The 21,446-nt window shown below is 53.1% G+C and overlaps 2 protein-coding genes across 3 annotated transcripts in view; one reads left to right on the plus strand and one right to left on the minus strand.

The window, feature by feature from the left end:
* CD68 (CD68 molecule) overlaps positions 1–3,012 on the plus strand; it is a 116,004-nt gene extending 112,992 nt beyond the window's left edge. The window contains exon 6 of the mRNA XM_083410554.1: positions 2,994–3,012. Coding sequence (XP_083266680.1) covers positions 2,994–2,997 — 4 coding nt within the window. The 3' untranslated portion in view covers positions 2,998–3,012. The remainder of the gene's footprint in view (positions 1–2,993) is intronic.
* A 3,925-nt stretch (positions 3,013–6,937) lies between these two features.
* EPHB4 (EPH receptor B4) overlaps positions 6,938–21,446 on the minus strand; it is a 52,501-nt gene continuing 37,992 nt past the window's right edge. For both annotated transcript variants that reach the window (XM_083410167.1, XM_083410166.1), the window contains 12 exons: positions 20,630–20,959; positions 19,167–19,291; positions 18,871–19,027; positions 17,255–17,357; positions 16,880–16,950; positions 15,561–15,674; positions 15,078–15,325; positions 13,212–13,427; positions 11,501–11,650; positions 10,539–10,732; positions 8,926–9,081; positions 6,938–8,730 (listed from right to left, as the gene is read on the minus strand). In XM_083410167.1, coding sequence (XP_083266293.1) covers positions 8,619–8,730; positions 8,926–9,081; positions 10,539–10,732; positions 11,501–11,650; positions 13,212–13,427; positions 15,078–15,325; positions 15,561–15,674; positions 16,880–16,950; positions 17,255–17,357; positions 18,871–19,027; positions 19,167–19,291; positions 20,630–20,959 — 1,976 coding nt within the window. In that variant the 3' untranslated portion in view covers positions 6,938–8,618. The remainder of the gene's footprint in view (positions 8,731–8,925; positions 9,082–10,538; positions 10,733–11,500; positions 11,651–13,211; positions 13,428–15,077; positions 15,326–15,560; positions 15,675–16,879; positions 16,951–17,254; positions 17,358–18,870; positions 19,028–19,166; positions 19,292–20,629; positions 20,960–21,446) is intronic.

The raw sequence follows: 21,446 nt of genomic DNA on the forward strand, positions 1-21,446 counted from the left end.
CGGGGCGTCGGCCCCAGAAGCCGGTAGGGCTTCCAAGCGTTGCTGAAGTGCCTCAACCGCGTCACTGAGCTGCTGCACGGTGTGAGACAAGGCCTGGTTCTCCTGGGCCAAAGCCACCAGTGCAGCCGCCTGTTCAGCCATGGCCTCTGGCTCTTCCCGAACGCACCCCGACGAAGGGGGAGTGCGGGAGGTGGCGGGAGCAAACTGTGCTGGTCCCGGGGGTAAGGTACCTTGGGTGTAGCAAAGTCCACACGAAGAGGGGCAAGGTCCGAGGCAGAGTGCCGGGCGGTGAACAGGAACGCTGGAACAGGAGGCTGTGCAGGGAACAGGAACACCGGATGGTCGGGAACAGGAGGCCGAGCAGGGAACAGGAGTACCGGATAGTCACGAGCAGGGATCACGAACGCAGGAAGGTCCGAAGCCAACAACGACGTTGCTCCCGCAACCTGGGGCCGGGCTGACTGGGCTTTTATCCTCTTCTAAGGCCGGGGGCGGTCCCGGCCCCCAGGAGCCCCGCCTCCTCTGGCCTTAAGGCGAGCACTCCTCCTGGGGGCAACCAGTTCCCTTCGCCTCTCTGCTCTAAACCTCTGCAGATCAGGAGAGGCCGAAGGGTTACTGGGCCCTGGAGGAGGCTCACCTGTGGCCACTGAGTCGTCAAGCCTCTCTGGGGCCAGAAGGGCTTCACCTGGGGCCAGCTCCTGATGCACTGCCACAGGTGCAGGCTCTTCAGCATCTAGGCCTGGCCCCAGTTCAGCCGGCCCTGGAGGCGGGGACTCCTGTGCAGGCCGGGATTCCTCTGTTTCATCCTCCGAATCGGAATCCCAGGCCATCACAGATTGCTTCCATCTCGGATGGCTTTAAAAGAGGATGGGACAAACCAGGAGGAGGGGAGGACTATCGAGGGCCGCGAGCCATGTTGGCTACGCCCTGCTGGAAATCACAAGAGTGGCTCTTGTGCCCCAGTCCTGCTTCCGGGTTTCCCATCTGGCCGCCAGGGGGTGAGAATACACAAACACAGCCTTGGAAGTAGTGTTTCAGAGACGGGAGTCTGGCATGAGAAACAGGTTTTTGGATCTGAGGCCTGAGAGCCCCGAGTGCAAATTAAGGCATGGCATGATGAGTTAAGGCATGGGTTGGCAAACTAAGGCCCGGAGGCCGGATACGGCCCAATCGCCTTCTCAATCCGGCCAGCGGATGGTCCAGGAATCAGCGTGTTTTTACATGAATAGAATGTGCCCTTTTATTTAAAATGCATCTCTGGGTTATTTGTGGGGCATAGGAATTCAATCATTCCCCCCTCCCCAAAATATAGTCTGGTCCCCCACAAGGTCTGAGGGATAGTGGACCGCCCCCCTGCTGAAAAAGTTTGCTGACCTCTGGGTTAAGGTCTCCAGCAAACATGTATTTACGGCAAGCACTTTCCACACAGGACGAGGGTGGCGCTGTGGGTTTAACCACAGAGCCTAGGACTTGCCGATCAGAAGGTCGGCGGTTCGAATCCCCGCAATGACGGGGTGAACTTCCATCGCTCGGTCCCTGTTCCTGCCAACCTAGCAGTTCGAAAGCACGTCAAAGTGCAAGTAGATAAATAGGTACCAGTCCGGCGGGAAGGTGAACGGCGTTTCCGTGCGCTGCTCTGGTTTGCCAGAAGCGGCTTAGTCCTGCTGGCCACATGACCCAGAAGCTGTACGCCGGCTCCCTCGGCCAATAAAGCGAGATGAGCGCCGCAACCCCAGAGTCGGCCACGACTGGACCTAATGGTCAGGGGTCCCTTTACCTTGACTTTCCACAAAGCTTTACAGATTTCCAGGGGCGGCACAGCTCAGCAAGGCCACACGGGGTCGCTGTTCCTCTGCAAAACCTGTGGCCTCGCTTCACAAACCTGGGTTTGTGGAGGGTTGCGTTTGTTTTTCCTACAACAGTAGAGAGGGCAAAACAACAGCACACACTCTCTCCCCAGCCGCCTCTTTGCGAAACGCTTCAGAAAGGAGTCTGAAGGTTACCCCAAACTGCATGTGTGAAAGGAGCCCTGCGCGCAACACGGACACTTCTACTCAGCAAGGGGCACCATAGCGAACCCAGGAGAAATTTGCACTGGGTGGAGCGGTTTTTGTGGCAGCTGCATTCTGCGTGGGCCATTGGGAAGAACCGGGAGTCTTTGCAAAATGAGCCATGCGATAATATAGTCATAATTGCCAGAGCCAAAAGAATGATCCCAGGAAGTTCCACTTAGGGATTAATTTGAAGGGAAAGCAAAACAGAAATGCGATCGATAGCTTTCATTCCTGCACTGCAAGAGATTGGAGTAGATGCCAATTTGCTCTCTTCCAATGCCACAATTCTTCTTGTTGTTGTTTAGTCGTTTAGTCGTGTCCGCCTCTTCGTGGCCCCCTGGACCAGAGCACGCCAGGCCCTCCTGTCTTCCACTGCCTCCCGCAGTTTGGTCAAACTCATGCTGGTAGCTTTGAGAACACTGTCCCACCATCTCATCCTCTGTCGTCCCCTTCTCCTTGTGCCCTCCATCTTTCCCAACATCAGGGTCTTTTCCAGGGAGTCTTCTCTTCTCATGAGGTGGCCAAAGTCTTGGAGCCTCAGCTTCAGGATCTGTCCTTCCAGTGAGCCCTCAGGGCTGATTTCCTTCAGAATGGAGAGGTTGGATCTTCTTGCAGTCCATGGGACTCTCAAGAGTCTCCTCCAGCACCAGAATTCAAAAGCATCCATTCTTCGGCCACAATTCTAGGATTCCATAAATCTGCAGAGCCACACACGGTCCCTGCCCCTGCCTTGCAAGTTATCGTGAGGATTGGAAGTAAATCATAGACGGGAAGCGCTTGGCCGTGTTGTCCTAGACACCGGCAAATCGTAGACAAGTGGTAGGGACCCCGAGGGTCATCCAGCCCAACCCGCTGCAATGCTGGAATCTTTCACCCAATGTGGACCTTGAATCCACAACCCTGAGATTCTTGTGCTCTGCTGACTGAAATTAGGTAAAGGTAAAGGGCCCCCTGACCATTAGGTCCAGTCGTGGCCGACTCTGGGGTTGCGGCGCTCATCTCTCTTTACTGGCCGAGGGAGCCGGCGTACAGCTTCCGGGTCATGTGACCAGCAGGACTAAGCCGCTTCTGGCGAAGCAGAGCAGCGCACGGAAACGCCGTTTACCTTCCCGCCGGAGCGGTACCTCTTTATCTACTTGCACTGGTGTGCTTTCAAACTGCTAGGTTGGCAGGAGCAGGGACCGAGCAACAGGAGCTCACCCCGTCGCGGGGATTCGAACTGCCGACCTTCTGATTGGCAAGTTCTAGGCTCTGTGGTTTAGACCACAGCACCACCCGCGTCCCTGAAATTACTCGGAAGCAAATGCTTAAGTTTAGAAGGATTTGCCTCTAGGGTAACCGGATAGAGGATCACTGCCTTAAAGCGCGGGTAGGCAAACAAAGGCCCCGGGGGCCAAATCCAGCCCAATCGCCTTCTAAATTGTGCTTTCACATGAGTAGAATTTGTCCTTTTATTTAAAATGCATCTGTGGGTTATTCGTGGGGCATAGGAATTCGTTCATCCCCCCCCCCCAAATATCATCTGGCCCCCCCACAAGGTCTGAGGGACAGTGGACCGGCCCCCTGCTGAAAAAAACTGCTGACCCCTGCCTTAAAGTCTCATTGTTATTGCTGGCTGCCCCCGCCCCCATTTAAGAGACCTCTGGGAACCGTAGTTTTGTGAACCTGCTGGTAACCTGTGCTACCAACCCGAGCAAAAAAAGGCAAAAAACCCGGGTGCAAGGTTTTCAAATCCATTTGCAGAGTGAACATTCTGGCTTAAACTGGGTTGGGCTGCAGGCCTTAGTGGACGCTAAAACCTTCCAATATTATTTTTAAAGGGTCCCTCTGGACTACATTTTCCAGAAGGAATGTGGCCGCATTTGGATTCGGAGTTCCCGAATTTGCACGAGCCTCACGTCTCTGCCACATTTCAGATCTGCCTCCCTCTTGGGTTGGGCTTCCGGGACACCCAGCCCCCCAAAAAAGCAGTTTTAGGTCCTTTGAGTGGGAGCCAGCTGCATGGGATCGACATGGGCTTGGCCCGCGGAACGCCGATAAATCAAGAGAGCCATTAACCCCCATTGTGTCTCTGCAGAAGGAATCTGACCTGCGGCTTCCCTTCCCTGGAAAAAAGGAGTCTTCTCAATGGATTTCTGCCCAGTCAGTTTCCTTCCACGCTTCCTGCTATTTTGGGTGGGGAACGTTCTCCCTTTTCCTTTACTTGCTCTCTCTCCCGCTCCAGAGCGGTGCGAAGGATCCAGGAACTCTGGGTCCAGCTTGGATGGAGAGTTCCAAAAAATCACGGTACTGGAGGGGTCCCTGAGGGTCATCTAGACCAACCCCGCGCAAGGCCGCAATCTCAACTACTAGGCTGAGACCCTCCCTGCCCGCAGAGTGTCTCGCCAGAGTGGCACAGGCTCTAGTTGTTTCCCGCTTGGACTACTGCCATGCGCTCTACGTGGGGCTACCTTTGAAGGTGACCCAGAAACTACAACTAATCCAGAATGCGGCAGCTAGACTGGGGACTGGGAGCCACCGCTGAGACCATATAACACCAGTCCTGAGAGATCTGCATTGGCTCCCAGTACGTTTCCAAGCACAATTCAAAGTGTTGGTGCTGACCTTTAGAGCCCTAAACGGCCTCAAAGGCTCAGTAGACCTGAAGGAGCGTCTCCACCCCCATCGTTCAGCCCGGACACTGAGGTCCAGCTCTGAGGGCCTTCTGGCAGTTCCCTCATTGCAAGAAGCCAAGTTACAGGAACCAGGCAGAGGGCCTTTTCGGTAGTGGCGCCCGCCCAGTGGAACACCCTCCCACCAGATGTCAAAGAGATAAACAACTACCTGACATTCAGAAGACATCTGAAGGCAGCCCTGTTTAGGGAAGCTTTTAGTATTTAACGCTGTACTGTTTTTAACACTTGATTGGGAGCCGCCCAGAGTGGCTGGGAAAACTCAGCCAGATGGGCGGGGTATAAATAATAAATTATTATTATTATTTATTATTATTGTTATCATCATTAAAGCATCCATGACAGATGGCCATCTGCTTAAAAACCTCCGAGGAAGGAGCGCCCACAAACCTCCCCGAGACTATTCCACCGTCGAACGGCTCTTACGGTCATAAAGTTAAGCAGGATTTGACCAAACGGGCCTCATCCGGCACAGCAACCGCTGTCTCTGGAAAGCCCATGAGCCGTTCCTGAGCCAACAGCCCTCTCTCCCGCTAGCTCCCCAAACGTAGCTCCGCCGGGTGCAGTTAACCTATGGAACTCCCTGTTGCAGGAGGCAGCGACGGCCACTGGCCTAGATGGCTTCAGAAGAGGTCTAGACAAATGCATGTAGGAGGAGAGGCCTAGCGATGGCTCCACGGTCAGAGGTAACAATGCTTTAGAGTACCAATTGCCGGACACCACAGGAGGGGAGACGGTCACTCTCGCACTCAGATCCCGCTGGTGGGATTCCCTTATGTATTATTTTGTGTTTTCAGATGATATACCATCTTGTGGTGCCTGGGTGAAGGGCACTATAGAAATCAAATAAGTAAGTATATATATCTATGAGTGAGAGATTTTACTTCCTTGGGCTCCATGATCATTGCAGATGATGACAGCAACCACGAAATTAAAAGACGCCTGCTTCTTGGGAGAAAAGCACTGACAAACCTAGACAGCATCTTAAAAAGCAGAGACATCACCTTGCCAACAAAGGTCCGCATAGTTAAGGTTATGGTTTTCCCAGTAGTGATGTAAGGAAGTGAGAGCTGGACCATAAAGAAGGCTGATCGCCAAAGAATGGATGCTTTTGAATTACGGTGCTGGAGGAGAGTCTTGAGAGTCCCATGGACTGCAAGAAGATAAAACCTCTCCATTCTGAAGGAAATCAGCCCTGAGTGCTCACTGGAAGGACAGATCCTGAAGCTGAGGCTCCCAGACTTTGGCCACCTCCTGAGAAGAGAAGACTCCCTGGAAAAGACCCTGATGTTGGGAAAGATGGAGGGCACAAGGAGAAGGGGACGACGGAGGACGAGATGGCGGGACAGTGTTCTCGAAGCTACCAGCATGAGTTTGACCAAACTGCGGGAGGCAGTGGAAGACAGAAGTGCCTGGCGTGCTCTGGTCCTGGGGGCCACGAAGAGGCGGACACAACTAAACAACTAAACAACAAAAATCCCTATATAACTCTGCTTGGCCACTGTGAAAAGCAGGCTCCTCCTAGGTTCCAGCAGATATTCAGATAGACTGCCCTTCCATATGGCAGTTCAATTTAGCCAGTCGTCCCCAACCTGGTGCCCTGTGGACTCCCAACGCCCCAAACCAGAACTAATAATGTGTTGCTTCCATGGGGTGGCTTGGGATGAGACTTTTCTGACGATCATAACGAGGGTTGAGGAGCGGATCCAGCCCCGTAACCTGGGCAGTCCACGAAGAGCTTTTAATGCCTTGCCAGCCTGTCTTAGCTGCCAAAAGAGGTCTAGACCGGCATAGGCAAACGTGGCCCTCCAGATGTTTTTGGGACTACAACTCCCACCATCCCTGACCACCGGTCCTGTTAGCTAGGGATGATGGGAGTTGTAGTCCCAAAACATCTGGTGGGCCGAGTTTGCCTATGCCTGGATTTAAGACAATTTTGTGGAGGATGAATACGGCTGTCACAGGCTACTAGCCACTCTTCCTGCTGGGAGACAAAAAGAAAGTTTGCGAATCCAGGTAGACGGGGAACGGAAATCCCCACTGCTGTGGAATCTGGAACCCAATGCTTTAAATTTGGCACCCTGGGACCCTTGAACCTTTGAGGAGGAGGGAGTATAATTGCAGCATCAAATTCTGCCCCCCCCATGACAATTCGCGTCCCCTGTTCCACTCCACACACACACCCAACCCAGGCAGCAATATTCCCCTCGGTTTCGTATACTTTTTTTGTTTTTTTAATAAAAAGCAAAATCACCACCTTCAATATGAAGGTTAACAAAATGATACAAAAGAGAAGCGCTTTGTAACGACATCACAGGCCTGTTCCCGTGACATCACCTCTCAGCGCCCACACTTTATCTGGAGGCACTTTGTTTCGATGTCATCAAGAGAGCGAAACCAGGCATCTCCTTCCACCGGCGTCGGCCGCCGGTTCTCCCAACACCCGCAGTCACACGGAGATGATGTCACAGAGAGAACGGTCTTGCTCTCGCGCCACGATGACATCGCAGTCCAGTGCCCAGGACATCCTTAACAGTCTCTATGGTATTATTGGTCTCGAGTGGCGAACGCCATAAAAAGGCAGCTTGAGATATCCCAGAGCAAAAGCTTCGCTTTTCCCTCCTGTGACATCATCACAGTGACATCATCAGAAAGTGCAGAGTCTTCTGATTGTCATATGGTTATTTCAACGCGGCGGTTTAACCCTTCTCCGTGGCATGTGCGTCCTTGAAATCTCATAGATTCGGCAGGCAGAGGTGACATCACTCCTGCTCCTGATGACATCACTACACAGCTGCCGTTTCCCACCAGCTTTGAATGTGGCGACAAGTTGCACTCTGGCGAATGCGGCACTGCCAGCGGCATGCCAATGACAGTCCCTCTTTGGCTTTTGGGACGGGGAGAGTCAGGGGCTGCACGTCAAAGTGTGCAGAAACCTTGACCCCCGTCCCTTTATTATAATGGAATATGTCCATTTAGATTCAAGTAAGGCTCCCCATTTCTAGAAATCGGTAGACAACGGGCGGCCACCCTCCCATCACCCCAAAAGGACGGACGACAAATTGTATAAGGCCTCTGGTGATCATCCCACACAAATCCTCCATACAGCACCATGGTGGGCCGAAGTTTTTAAAACACACCCCAAAATGGCAGAAAGACAGTGATCCAACAGCCTCCATTTTGAAAACGTTGCCATCAAGCAGAGAGGGGTGGCCATCTTGAAGGCCAGGTGGCAAAGGGATTTCATTTCCCTTTCCTTCGCCACCTCATTCCTCCCACCAGGCAGCCACCTTGCAACCTCCAACAAACAGGCCAGCCGCTCCAGAAGACAGCGGGAGGGCGGCCATTTTGCGGCGCGAACTGCGGTCCGGGAAACTTGGCCAGCGGGAGGCCATCTTTGGCTTTTCCAACGTTCAGACGTTTCGGCACCACGGAAGGTCACGCGAAGACGCCGAGGCCCAGGGGACGGCAGGGACGGAAGACGCTGGGGGTTTGGCGGCCATCTTTGTCGGCGCTGCGGTCGGCCATCTTGGAAAGCGGCCCGGCGGGTACCAAAAGCGACTCCTTTGTGTTTGTGGCAACTTGACTGGCAAAAAAGGACGAAGAAGAACGACTATCCTCATCGCGCTCGAACAGTTAAATTATCTTTCCATCCCTTTCCGTGCCAAAGGATGAGAGGATACGTGGCGGGGGAGGGAAAAAGCCGAATTACTCCCCACGGAATATGATGTTCCAAAACTGAAAAATAAGTGAAAAATAAGAGAGACGAGCAGGAAGGAGGGAGGCAGCCGATGTCCCAAGTCAAGAGGCCACAATTGTCACCGTTTGATTGAGGAGGGAGAAGAGCGGTCAAAACGCAATAATTTTGGACTGTTTCCTTCCTCTGCCGTGGTCAATAGGGTCCCAATGAGGAGCCCGATTTGCTCTGAACACGCATGTTCTGAATGCTGGACAAGATTTTCTTCTGATGTCCGGCCAACGTCACGCCGATCCGGAGGAGGTCTCTGGAGAGGGAAAGCCAAGAGAGGAGGAGATAGGAGTCACCACAGTTGGAAGGGACCCCATGCGGTCATCTAGTCCAACCCCGATGTGCGGGAACCACAGATGCGATTTCAGTGCGGCATTACCGCCGCAGCTCGAACTCGCGGCCCCGTCTCCCCACCCACAAGGGACCCTCCTTGCCCCGCAGGCTCACTCACTCGGTGGAGAGCTGGCTGACCAGCTCAAAGGAGGTGAACCCGGCGCCGGCGAAATTCTCTTCGTAGCGCCCCATCTTGATGGCGCGGAGCCAGTCGCCGATGGACGCGAAGGAGGAGTAATGGGGGAGGCGCTGGTCCAGGAGGGGGTGGGACGGCCTGAGATGATGGGGGGCGGAAGGAGAGAGAGAGAGTGAGTGAGTGAGCAGGGCAGTCATTTCAGTAGGGTTACGGTGGTGAAGGTGAGGGAGACAGAAGCCATAGACTCACGGAAGTCGGCCTTTAAATCCGTATTAAATTTGCACTAACTAGTACCACAATTTGTTAAAAATTATGGGAAACCGCTAAAAAAATAACTGGCTGAAAAACAAACAAACAAGGAACTCTCCCCATTTACGCAGGGGTAACGTTCTGAGGCACGTGAAATTGTGTGGATTGGGAATGCCGTGGGAAAAGCCTGCAAACACCCTCTGAAAACCCTCAAATGCTGGTGGGATTGCTAGACCCCATTTCTGTCCCTTTCTGTGCCCGTTCTGGGTTCGAGGTGATGCACGTTTCCGAGCATAATTCAAAGTGTTGGTGCTGACCTTGAAAGCCCTAAACGGCCTCAAAGACCTGAAGGAGTATCTCCACCCCCATCGTTCTGCCCGGACACTGAGGTCCAGCACCGAGGGCCTTTTGGCAGTTCCCTCCCTGCGAGAAGCAAAGCTACAGGGAACCAAGCAGAGGGCCTTCTTGGTGGTGGCTCCCACCCTGTGGAACGCCCTCCCTCCAGATGTCAAAGAGATAAACAACTACAGTCATGCCTCGTGATAAATATGCTTCAGGTTGAGCGCTTTTGTGTTGCGCTCCGCGGCGACCCGGAGGTAACGGAGCGCATTACTTCCGGGTTTCTCCGCTCGCGCATGCACAGATGGTCAAAATGACATGGCGCGCATGCACGGAAGCGGCGAAACGCACCATGCGTCTTACATTCTGTTCGGGATGCGAATGGGGCTCCGGAATGGATCCCGTTTGCATCCCGAGGTACCACTGTATTTTATTTTAAAAGACAACTGAAGGCAGCCCTGTTTAGGGAAGTTTTTAATGTCTGAGGCTGTATTGTTTTTAATATTTGGTTGGAAGCCGCCCAGAGTGGCTGGGGAAACCCAGCCAGATGGGCGGGGTATAAATAATAAATTACTATTATTATGCCTTGACCTCGTGTAAATGGGGTGTTGCCTGTACCTTCCAACTCTATGATTCTGCACTGGTCAATTATCCCGGGGTGGCCATCTCTGAAATCTGACCGTGTCCGCAAGCCCCCAGATATGGGTCCCCCAAACCCACATTCAGTCCTAGAGAAGGGCTGCGGCTTAATGGCAGAGCCTTTGCCTCGTGAGCGGAAGGCCCCGGGTTCAATCCTCAATGGCAACTCCTGGTTGGAAGCTATTTCCTTGGAGAGGCAGCGGTGGTGTAGTGGTTAGAGCGTTGGACCCGGGACAGCGGGGGTCAAATCACTTGCCCAGGGGAGCCAGTCGCTTGCCCACGGTCTAGCCTACCTCAAAGGGGCGTTGTGAGAATTAACGTGGGGGTGGATGAGAACTACATATCCTTGGGGCCTCATCCGGACTCACCCTCCGTTCCCCCGCGAGACGATCTTGAGGCTGGCCGGGTTCCGGATCAGCTTGTCCAAGGAGTTGACGATCTGGGCGAATCGGGGCCGGGTGTTGCGGTCCTTCTGCCAGCAGTCCAGCATCAGCTGGTGCAGCGAAGTGGGGCAGTCCGTAGGGGGCGGGAGCCGGTAGTCCTGCTCGATAGCGTTTATCACCTGGGGGGCAGAATCACAGAATCATGGGAGGGCCCCCTGAAGGACATCTAGTCCAACCCCATTGCCACCCATGAACCTCAGCTTAAAAAACAACAACAACAGAGGGCCATCCGACAAGAGGATCATCAGAAAATAAAATGGGGGGTGGCGGGCTGAGAAAAAAATGTGGGAGAGGTTGCTTATCTGTAAGCCGATAAGAGGTTTCAAAAGCAGGGACTACAACTCCCATCAGGCTCCAACCAGCCGCAGCCCAAAATGGCCGCCCTGCCTGGGGGCTGATGGGAGTTGTAGGCCAAAATGGCCACGCTGGCTATGGGCTGATGGGAGCTGTAGGCCAAAATGGCTGCTCTGCCCAGGGGCTGATGGGAGCTGTAGGCCAAAATGGCCACACTGGCTGGGGGCTGATGGGAGCTGTAGGCCAAAATGGCTACGCTGGCTACGGGCTGATGGGAGCTGTAGGCCAAAATGGCTGCTCTGCCCAGGGGCTGATGGGAGCTGTAGGCCAAAATGGCCGCCCCGGCTGGGGGCTGATGGGAGCTGTAGGCCAAAATGGCCGCCCCGGCTGGGGGCTGATGGGAGCTGTAGGCCAAAATGGCTGCTCTGCCCAGGGGCTGATGGGAGCTGTAGGCCAAAATGGCCACGCTGGCTACGGGCTGATGGGAGCTGTAGGCTGAAATGGCCGTGCTGGCCTGGGGGCTGATGGGAACTGTAGTCCAGAACATCTGAGGGCATGAGGGCAGGCTGGATGAGGGCAGGGGAGGCACTCACATCCTGGTTTGACATGTCCCAATATGGCCTCTCGCCGAAAGACATGACTTCCCACATGACGATCCCGTAGCTCCAGACGTCGCTGGCGGAGGTGAACTTGCGGAAGGCAATGGCTTCCGGGGCCGTCCACCGGATCGGGATCTTCCCGCCCTGAGGAGAGAGATCAGGAGGATCGACCGATGGAAGAAGAGGAGCGCGGCAGAGGCTTCTGACACACAGACACCCCGGGCGCTGGCCCTCACCTCGTCTCCCAGGATGCCTGGGTTCCTCGTGAGATGCAGAGCTTAAGTGGTGGACCAGAACCTGAGAGAGACCCAGGTTCGAATTCCTGCTCGGCCCTGTAGCTCACTGCGCCGGACCAAAGCCGTTCCGAATTCAAGGTGTAACTCAAGGTGTAACGTAAGCCCTTAAGAACTTGGGACCAGTTCATCCCACATGCGCCCCTTTGACTGCTGAGATCTGGGGAACCAGCACTGCTAAAATTGCCACCTGATACCTCATCTACATCTGTAAGAACTCAATATTTGGAACTCCTTGCCTAATGACATTGGACAGGTGCCCTCACTGTTTTGTTTCTGACGCCTGCCGAAGGCATTCTCATTTAGGCAGTGGGTGGCGCTGTGGGTTAAACCACAGAGCCTAGGACTTGCCCATCAGAAGGATGGCGGTTCGAATCCCCGCGATGGGGTGAGCTCCCGTTGCTCGGTCCCTGCTCCTGCCAACCTAGCAGTTCGAAAGCACACCAGTGCAAGTAGATAAATAGGTACCACTCCGGCGGGAAGGTAAACAGCGTTTCCGTGAGCTGCTCTGGTTCGCCAGAAGCAGCTTAGTCATGCTGGCCACATGACCCGGAAGCTGAACGCTGGCTCCCTCGGCCAGTAAAGCGAGATGAGCACCGCAACCCCAGAGTTGGACACGACTGGACCTAACGGTCAGGGGTCTCTTTACCTTTTTACCCAGAAGTTCAGAAAGCCTGTGTTTAAATTTGGTTTGCTCTGTTCTACTGCGGTGTTAACTTTCTGCATTTTTCTTTTTTTAAAAAAAGTTTCCATTTTTGCATTTTACAATATTTCAACAACAAAAATATAATCTAAACAAATTCAACCTGTTTTTTCTTTGACTCCCTCCCCCCTGGCGGTTCCTTATTTTATATTGCAGTCTTACCACGTAACCAATTCAAACCTATTCACCAATCTAACCTTCTTACTCCCTTTAAGTTATTTCCTACGGCTTGTGTTTACGTCAACTCTGCTGACGTATAACTTTCTGCATGTTTTAAATGATGGTTGTACATCTTTTGGCGATAGTTTTGTCCTTTTTTGGTAAACCGCTTTGAGGTTTCCTTCTGCAATGAAGCGGTATACACATTTTATGAAACAAATAAAGAACAGAACAGAATAGAATACAGTGGTGCCCCGCAAGACGAATGCCTCGGAAGACGAAAAACTCGCAAGACGAAAGAGTTTTTCGTTTTCTGAGTTGCTTCGCAAGACGGATTTCCCTATGGGCTTGCTTCGCAAGACAAAACGTCTTGCGCCTTTTTTTAAAAAACCGCCAATGCATTCCTATGGGAAACCGTCAATACACAGCGGTGCTTCGCGAGACGAAAAAACTCATAGAACGAAAAAACTCGCAGAACGAATTAATTTCGTCTTGCGAGGCACCACTGTAGTATCGAGAGCGGGGGAAACACAAAACCAATTTTCCGTACCAGCGAACTGGTGTAGGTGGGGTCGGACGAATTCTCTTCGAGAAAGCGAGACAAGCCGAAATCGGAGACTTTGCAGACCAGGTTGCTGTTGACCAGGATGTTGCGGGCGGCTAAATCCCGGTGGACGTAGCTCATGTCAGAGAGGTAGCGCATGCCGGACGCGATCCCCCGCAACATCCCCACCAGCTGGATGGGGGTGAACTGTCCGTCGTTCAGCTGCGGAAAAGCGAGACAGGGAAGGAGACTTAGGAGCAGTCACAGGCAGCCCTTCTCAGCCGTGGGATGTTGGCGGACTACAACGCCCATCATCCCAAGCGTGCGCGGTCCGTGGATGATGGGAGTTGTAGTCCCGACATCTGGGGACCCCTCCAGATTGAGAAAGGCCGAGTTAGGGGAGCCAGTGGAAACTTAACCCTTCGTCGACTCAAGGCCCTCCCCAGATGTTTTCGACAACCCACCCGCCAAAACATCTAGCTGCGTATGAAGCAAAACTAATTACCGTATTTTTCGCTCTATAAGACGCACCAGACCACAAGACGCACCTCGTTTTTGGAGGAGGAAAACAAGAAAAAAAATATTCTGAATCTCAGAAGCCAGAACAGCAAGAGGGATTGCTGCGCAGTGAAAGCAGCAATCCCTCTTGCTGTTCTGGCTTCTATGATAGCTATGCAACCTGCATTCACTCCATAAGATGCACACACATTTCCCCTTACTTTTTAGGAGGGAAAAAGTGAGTCTTATAGAGCAAAAAATACGGTATATATATTATATATGCTTCCCATGTCTGCATGTGTTTCGTAAAGATATTGTCAGTCGCTTGGAGTCGATGCAGCCAAAAGATGTGACAAATTGGGGAATTCGGGTGAAAAAGCCTCCATTGAGATTACAGTAATAATAGTAGTAGTAATAATAATAATAATAATAATAATAATAATAATAATAATAATAATTTATTTATACCCCGCTCATTTGGCTGGGCTTTCCCAGCCACTCTGGGCGGCTTCCAACAAAATATTAAAATACCGTAATGCATCAAACTTTAAAAGCTTCCCTAAACAGGGCTGGGACGCGGGTGGCGCTGTGGGTTAAACCACAGAGCATAGGACTTGCCGATCAGAAGGTCGGTGGTTCGAATCCCCGCAATGACGGGGTGAGCTCCCATTCCTCGGTCCCAGCTCCTGCCAACCTAGCAATTTGAAAGCACACCAGTGCAAGTAGATAAATAGGTACCGCTCCGGCAGGAAGGTAAATGGCGTTTCCGTGCGCTGCTCTGGTTCGCCAGAAGCGGCTTAGTCATGCTGGCCACATGACCCGGAAGCTGTAGACCAGCTCCCTCGGCCAATAAAGAGAGATGAACGCCACAACCCCAGAGTCGGCCACAACTGGACCTAATGGTCAGAGATCCCTTTACCTTTCCCTTTAAACAGGGCTGTCTTCAGGTGTTAAGGCCGAGGGCCTTCTGGCAGTTCCCTCATTGCGAGAAGTGAGGTTACAGGGAACCAGACAGAGGGCCTTCTCGGTAGTGGCGCCCACCCTGTGGAACACCCTCCCTTCAGATGTCAGCTATCCTATCTTTAAAAGACATCTGAAGGCAGCCCTGTTCAGGGAAGTTTTTAATATTTGATGCTGTATTGTTTTTAACACTTGATTGGAAGCCGCCCAGAGTGGCTGGGGAGACTCAGCCAGATGGGCGGGGTATACATAATAAATCATTATTATTATTATTATTATTATTATTATTATTATTATTATTATTAGGGTGAGGTTGGGCAAAAGCCTCCTGAGCTTTTCTTAAGTATCGGGGGGACCCTACCCCCTCTGGCCTGCACCCCCCAGCCCTCTCTTGGCTCCTGCCTCCCTCCTTACCCGGAGGAAGGAGTCCAGGGCTCCGTTCTCCATGAACTCGGTGACGATCATGACGGGGACGCTGTTCGTGATAACCCCATCCAGGCGGATGATATTGGGGTGCTCAAACTGCCCCATGATGCTGGCCTCGCTGAGAAACTCCCGCCGCTGCTTCTCGGTGTAGCCGCCTTTCAGGGTCTTGATGGCCACGTAGATTTCCTTCTTCCCGGGCACTTTCAGGAGACCGCGGCAAACCTCCCCAAACTCGCCTGCGGGAAGAGAGACTCAGGGGAGGGAGCAGGGAGATGGGGATCCGTTCACGCAGGGATCCCCCGCCGGGATTTCGCGGGGAGACGGGGAGGAAACCTGGCCCCGATGCAGGAGCCAGACTCAGGCAGGTGAAGGTCACAACTACGATTGCCTGTGACTTAGAATCATAGAAGGGTCGCGACACCCAAAGGTCATCTAGCCCAACCCGCTGCAACCTAAGGCGTCGGTCCTTACCTGCGCCAATGACCTCCTCGATTTTGACGTACGAGACGTCGATCTCTTTGGCAAACTCGCGCACAGCCTCATTTGGGTCTTCGTAGGTGAAAGGGTCGATGTAGACTTTGGTGCCTGGAGAGGGGAGGAACCATAAACATAATAAACATAATAATAATGATAATAATAATACAGTGGTGCCTCGCAAGATGAAAAGAATCCGTTCCGCGAGTCTTTTCGTCTTGCGGTTTTTTCGTCTTGCGAAGCAAGCCCATTAGCGGATTAGCGCTATTAGTGCTATTAGCAGTTTAAGGGCTATTAACACCTATTAAAGGCTTAAGGGATTAGCGGATTAGCTGCTAAAAGGCTATTAGCAGCTTAGCGCTTTAAATCGCAAGACATTTTCGTCTTGCGAAGCAAGCCCATAGGGAAATTTGTCTTGCGAAGCGCCTCTGAAAACGGAAAACCCTTTCGTCTTGCGGGTTTTCTGTCTTGCGAGGCATTCGTCTTGCGGGGCACCACTGTAATAATTTATTTACATCCTGCCCTCCCCAGCCGATGCCGGGCTCAGAGCGGCTAACAACAATAAAAGTAACACAGCATTCTAAAATCAATTCATTCTAAAATCAATTCTGAATCAAATTGATGGCAACCATTGGGCTAGAGTTCTGTGAGGATTAGCGAAGGAGGGGGTCTGGCTGTGCCTTGGCCAGAGGCCTGGTGGAACAGCTCTGTCTTGCGGAAAGAAGTCAAGTCCCGCTGGGTCCTAGTCTCTTGGGGCAGAGCGTTCCACCAGATCGGGGCCACAGCCGAAAAGGCCCTGGCTCTGGTTGAGGCCAGTCTGACCTCCCTGTGGCCCGGGACCTCCAAGATGTTTTTGTTTGAAGACCATAAGGTCCTCCGTGGGACATACCAGGAGAGGCTGTCCCGTGGATACAAGGGTCCTAGGCCATATAGGGCTTTTAAAAAATACCCCTTTTGTAGGGTTGCCATATTTCCTGACGTCCACAGAGTCATTGAGCATTTTTTGGGGGGGGGGGACAAACCCAAATTGTTGAGCTTTTTAAAAGCGATTTTTAGATTTGGGAGTTGTTTCTGCCGCTTTCCCCATCGCGTTGCCATCCATCCGGGTTTCCCAACATTTTGCTAATTCAGCAAAATTCCCCCCCGATGCCATCTTTACATCCGAAAACCAGGGCACGTCAGGAATTTCCGCTTTCGGAGCTGGCAAAGGACTAACCCAAACATGCCACCCCTTGCGGGGCTTTCTGCCTTAGCTCCTCCCACCACCCAGGCTCCTCCCACCGACATCACCACAGTGCCCGCCTCCGCTCACTCACCGTGTCCAATCAGGTACTGCCCAGGCTTGTCGGAGTATTCCTGCTCCCGTGACCTGGACGACCCCTGGCGGCTGCCAGAGGGAGGAAACAAGATGGCGTCAAGGCCAACTCGGTGGCTCCGCCCACTATCCTTCCCACTAGCTCCTCCCCCACAACCGTGTTCCAAAGGGAGGCGTCAATCACTGTCTGAATTTCCTTTGTGCTCTGCCCCTCCAGAGCTTGACTGTAGCTCCCATCCTCACTGCCTAGCAGGGTAATTTTGGGGTACGGCTCCCGTCAGCCCTCCAGGTGGCTCCTCCCACTGTCCATTTAGCCCCTCCCACAACCTCCGGTTAATCACATCCCCTCGGCCAGCTCTGGGACGCGGCACCTTACCGGAAGCAGACGATGGCCACAATGATCACGGCCAGGACCAGGAGCGCCCCCAACGCTGCTGTTCCCACAATCAGGGCCAGCTTCTCCGTGCTGCTTCCTGACTCTACGGGGCAGGAAGAGCAGAGAGAAATTTATCAGAATTATGATGATTTACTGAGCACCCAGGGCACATCATTAAAACGCAACATGAGAAACAATTTTGATGCCTTTTGACATCATTTAATTCTTCTGTTTTCCACCTCCTTATGATTTGATTTGATTTAAAGCTCTGGTTTTCCCAATAGTGATGTACGGAAGTGAGAGCTGGACCATAAAGAAGGCTGATGGCCGAAGAATGGATGCTTTTGAATTCTGGTGCTGGAGGAGACTCTTGAGAGACCCATGGACTGCAAGAAGATCAAACCGATCCATTCGGAAGGAAATCAGCCCTGAGTGCTCACTGGAAGGACAGATCCTGAAGCTGAGGCTCCAAGACTTTGGCCACCTCATGAGAAGAGAAGACTCCCTGGAAAAGACCCTGATGTTGGGAAAGATGGAGGGCGCAAGGAGAAGGGGACGACGGAGGACGAGATGGTGGGACGGTGTTCTCGAAGAGACAAGCATGAGTTTGACCAAACTGCGGGAGGCAGTGGAAGACAGGAGTGCCTGGCGTGCTCTGGTCCAGGGGGTCACGAAGAGGCGGACACGACTAAACGACTAAATAACAATAAGGATTTGACTGTATGGTTTTTTATGTTTTCATACCGTCGTTCCCTCTGTGAGATGCTCTCCCTGGGGAGGCCCGCCTGACACCTTCGCCAAACGCTTTGACATTATCACATATCTTTAGGCGGCAGGCAGAAACACTAGAGCCAGGACTTTGGCAGAGTGAGCCATGTGGCCTTTGAAACTGGGCCTGGGGACATGACTGGTCTGCCTGCTGTTACGTAAAGAATATTGGAGTACTGTTCCTATCTGCTCCAACCATCCCACAGCCATTTTGGACAGAAATTCCCACCAGCCCCTAGTCAGATATGCCATGTGCTTGATTTATCCTTTTTTTTCCTTCCATGGTCAATCTTTATTAAGGGACGCAGGTGGTGCTGTGGGTTAAACCACAGAGCCTAGGACTTGCCGATCAGAAGGTCGGCGGTTCGAATCCCCATTACGGGGTGAGCTCCCGTTGCTCAGGCCCTGCTCCTGCCAACCTAGCAGTTCGAAAGCACGTCAAAGTGCAAGTAGATAAATAGGTACCGCTCCGGCGGGAAGGTAAACGGCGTTTCCGTGCCCTGCTCTGGTTCACCAGAAGCAGCTTAGTCCTGCTGGCCACATGACCCGGAAGCTGCACGCCGGCACCCTCGGCCAATAAAGCGAGATGAGCGCCGCAACCCCAGAGTCGGCCACGACTGGACCTAATGGTCAGGGGTCCGTTTACCTTTACCTTTTTAAAATCTTTATTGGTTTAAAATACAGACGTAAATGATCATTTACAACGGAGGTAAGTACAGAAAAATTCGATACAGAAGAAAAAACATCACAATATAAGAGTAAGAAAAAATTTAAAAAGATGATAAAGAAAAGAATGATTTATCCAAATGGGAAAGAAACATAGGCTAATATTAAGAACTCTTACTCACCCATTCCCTGGGTCTGGAAGGCCTTCTCAGGCCCAAACGTTCCGTACCCGGCCTCTGAGCGGGCACGGACTTGAACCCCGTACATTGCCCCTCGCCGCAAGCCGCTGAGGGTCACCTGGTTCTCCGACGTCTTCACAAACATGGTGCCCCCGCCGCTCTGCATGGGAGGGAAAAGGGGTGGTGAAAGGGCGCCGGGAAACTGCTCCTTTTCCAACACCCCACTCCCCACCGCGGGGGGTTGGTCTGGATGGCCCCTGGAGGTCCCTTACGACGTCTCTCCCCCCTCTTCTGCTCACCTTCTCATAATACTTGACTTCGTAGTCCAAGATGCTCCCGGTGGGGGGCTGGACGGGAGGCCAGGTCAAAGTGACGGCGCTGGAGCTGGCAGAGGTTTGCTGGATTTCGGAGACGGGCTGGGGGACTGTGGGGAGAGAAAATAGGGGGCCGCGTGAGCCACGGGCGATGAGGCAGCCCCTAGGAGGCTTCCTGCGGTCTCTCTCGCACGTAGCACTGGAACCCAAAGCTACAGCTCGCATCCGTCTTGGGTCCAGCAACAGAAGCCTTTGACACCATCGACCATAACATCCTTCTGGACCGTCTAGAGGGGCTGGGAGCTGGGAGCACTGTTATACAGTGGTCCCGCTCCTTCCTCCTGGGCCGTGTCCAGAAAGTGCTGGTGGGGGATGAGTGTTCAGACCCCTGGGCTCCCACATGTGGGGTGCTCAGGGTTCCCTCCTCTCCCCCATGCTTTTCAACATTTACATGCAGCCGCTGGGAGAGATCATCAGGGGGTTTGGGCTGGGTGTCCATCAATATGCAGATGATACCCAGCTCTACCACTGTTTCAAATCAGAACCAGTGAAGGCGGTGGAGGTCCTGTGTGAGTGCTTGGAGGCGGTTGGAGGATGGATGGCGGCTAATGGATTGAGGTTGAATCCTGACAAGACAGAAGTACGGGAGGTGGGCAGGTGTGGAGGACTCCCTGGTCCTGAATGGGGCAACTGTGCCCCTGAAGGACCAGGTGCGCAGCCTGGGAGGCATTTTGGATTCACAGCTGTCTATGGAGGCGCAGGTCAGTTCTGTGTCCAGGGCAGCTGTTTACCAGCTCCATCTGGTACGCAGGATGAGACCCTCCCTGCCCACGGACTGTCTTGCCAGAGTGGAGCATGCTCTGGTTATCTCCTGCTTGGACTACTGCCATGCGCTCTACGTGGGTCTACCTTTGAAGGTGACCTGGAAACTACAACTAATCCAGAATGCGGCAGATAGACTGGGGACTGGGAGACCACATAACACCGGTCTTGAAAGACCTACATTGGCTCCCAGTACGTTTCCGAGCACAATTCAAAGTGTTGGTGCTGACCTTGAAAGCCCTAAACGGCCTCGGTCCTGTATACCTGAAGGAGTGCCTCCACCCCCATCGTTCTGCCCAGACACTGAGGTCCATCTCCGAGGGCCTTCTGGGGGTTCCCTCCCTGCGAGAAGTGAGGTTGCAGGGAACCAGACAGAGGGCCTTCTCGGTGGTGGCGCCCAACCTGTGGAACGCCCTCCCTTCAGATGTCAAAGAGATAAACAACTACCTGACATTCAGAAGACATCTGAAGGCATCCCTGTTTGGGGAATTTTTGACTGTTTTATTGTGTTTTTAACATTCTGTTGGGAGCCGCCCAGAGTGGCCGGGGAAACGCAATCAGATGGGCGGGGTATACGTTAAATAATAAAGCATTCCTGCTCCGTTCCGGCTGCGAGAGCGACTGACCGTCCTTGTTGGTGGTCACGTTGATGGACTCCGAGGCCGGCGGGTTGTGGCTCATCTCGGAGACGCCATTGACGGCTTGGATCCGGAAGAGGTAGTTGATGTAGGGCTGCAGCCCCTCCACAGTGACCGAGCGCTCCCACAGCCCCCTGGACCGGGGGGCGTAAGCCAGGCGGGAGCAGGGCCGGCAGGGCTGCTTCTCGGGGCACTCGGAGCAGGTGACGTGGTAGGCCACGTCGTCGCGGCCCCCGTTCTCCAGGGGCTCGCTCCACTTCAGGACGGCCACCGAGCCGTTGATCTTGGCCTCGGGGCTGCGGGGCTTGGACGGGCCTTCTGCGGGGAGGGACGGGAGGGAAAGAGGCAACGGTCAGGGTGGGGGGACTCCGACCTACCCCAGGGCAGCCCTGCTCCAAACAAAGCAAACTTGAACCCTCTGCGTTGCAGGTGGGTTGGGCTAGATGACCCCTGGGTGTCCCTTCCTGATGGTAAGAGCTGTTTGGCAGCGGAATGGACTCTCTTCCTTGGAGGTTTTCAAGCAGAGGTCAGGTGTCCATCTGCCAGGGGTGATCTAGCTGAGATTCCTGCATCGCAGGGGGTTCGTCTGAATGACCTTTGGGGATCCCACCCAACTCTTCTATCAACCTGCTGCACTCCAGCTGCTTTCAATTGTTATTTTTTATTAAACTCGTTTGTCTTTTTTTCCCTTTCCCCGCCCAAAAGTAACTTTCAACAAAGCAGCAAAGCACATTAAAACCAATGTCAGGACCAAAAGGAAAGAGGAAAACACCCAAAATTTCAATACCACTTGTTTGGTTTTCTT

Source organism: Podarcis tiliguerta, assembly GCF_965153285.1.
Source record: "Podarcis tiliguerta genome assembly, chromosome: 13".
NCBI lineage: Eukaryota > Metazoa > Chordata > Lepidosauria > Squamata > Lacertidae > Podarcis > Podarcis tiliguerta.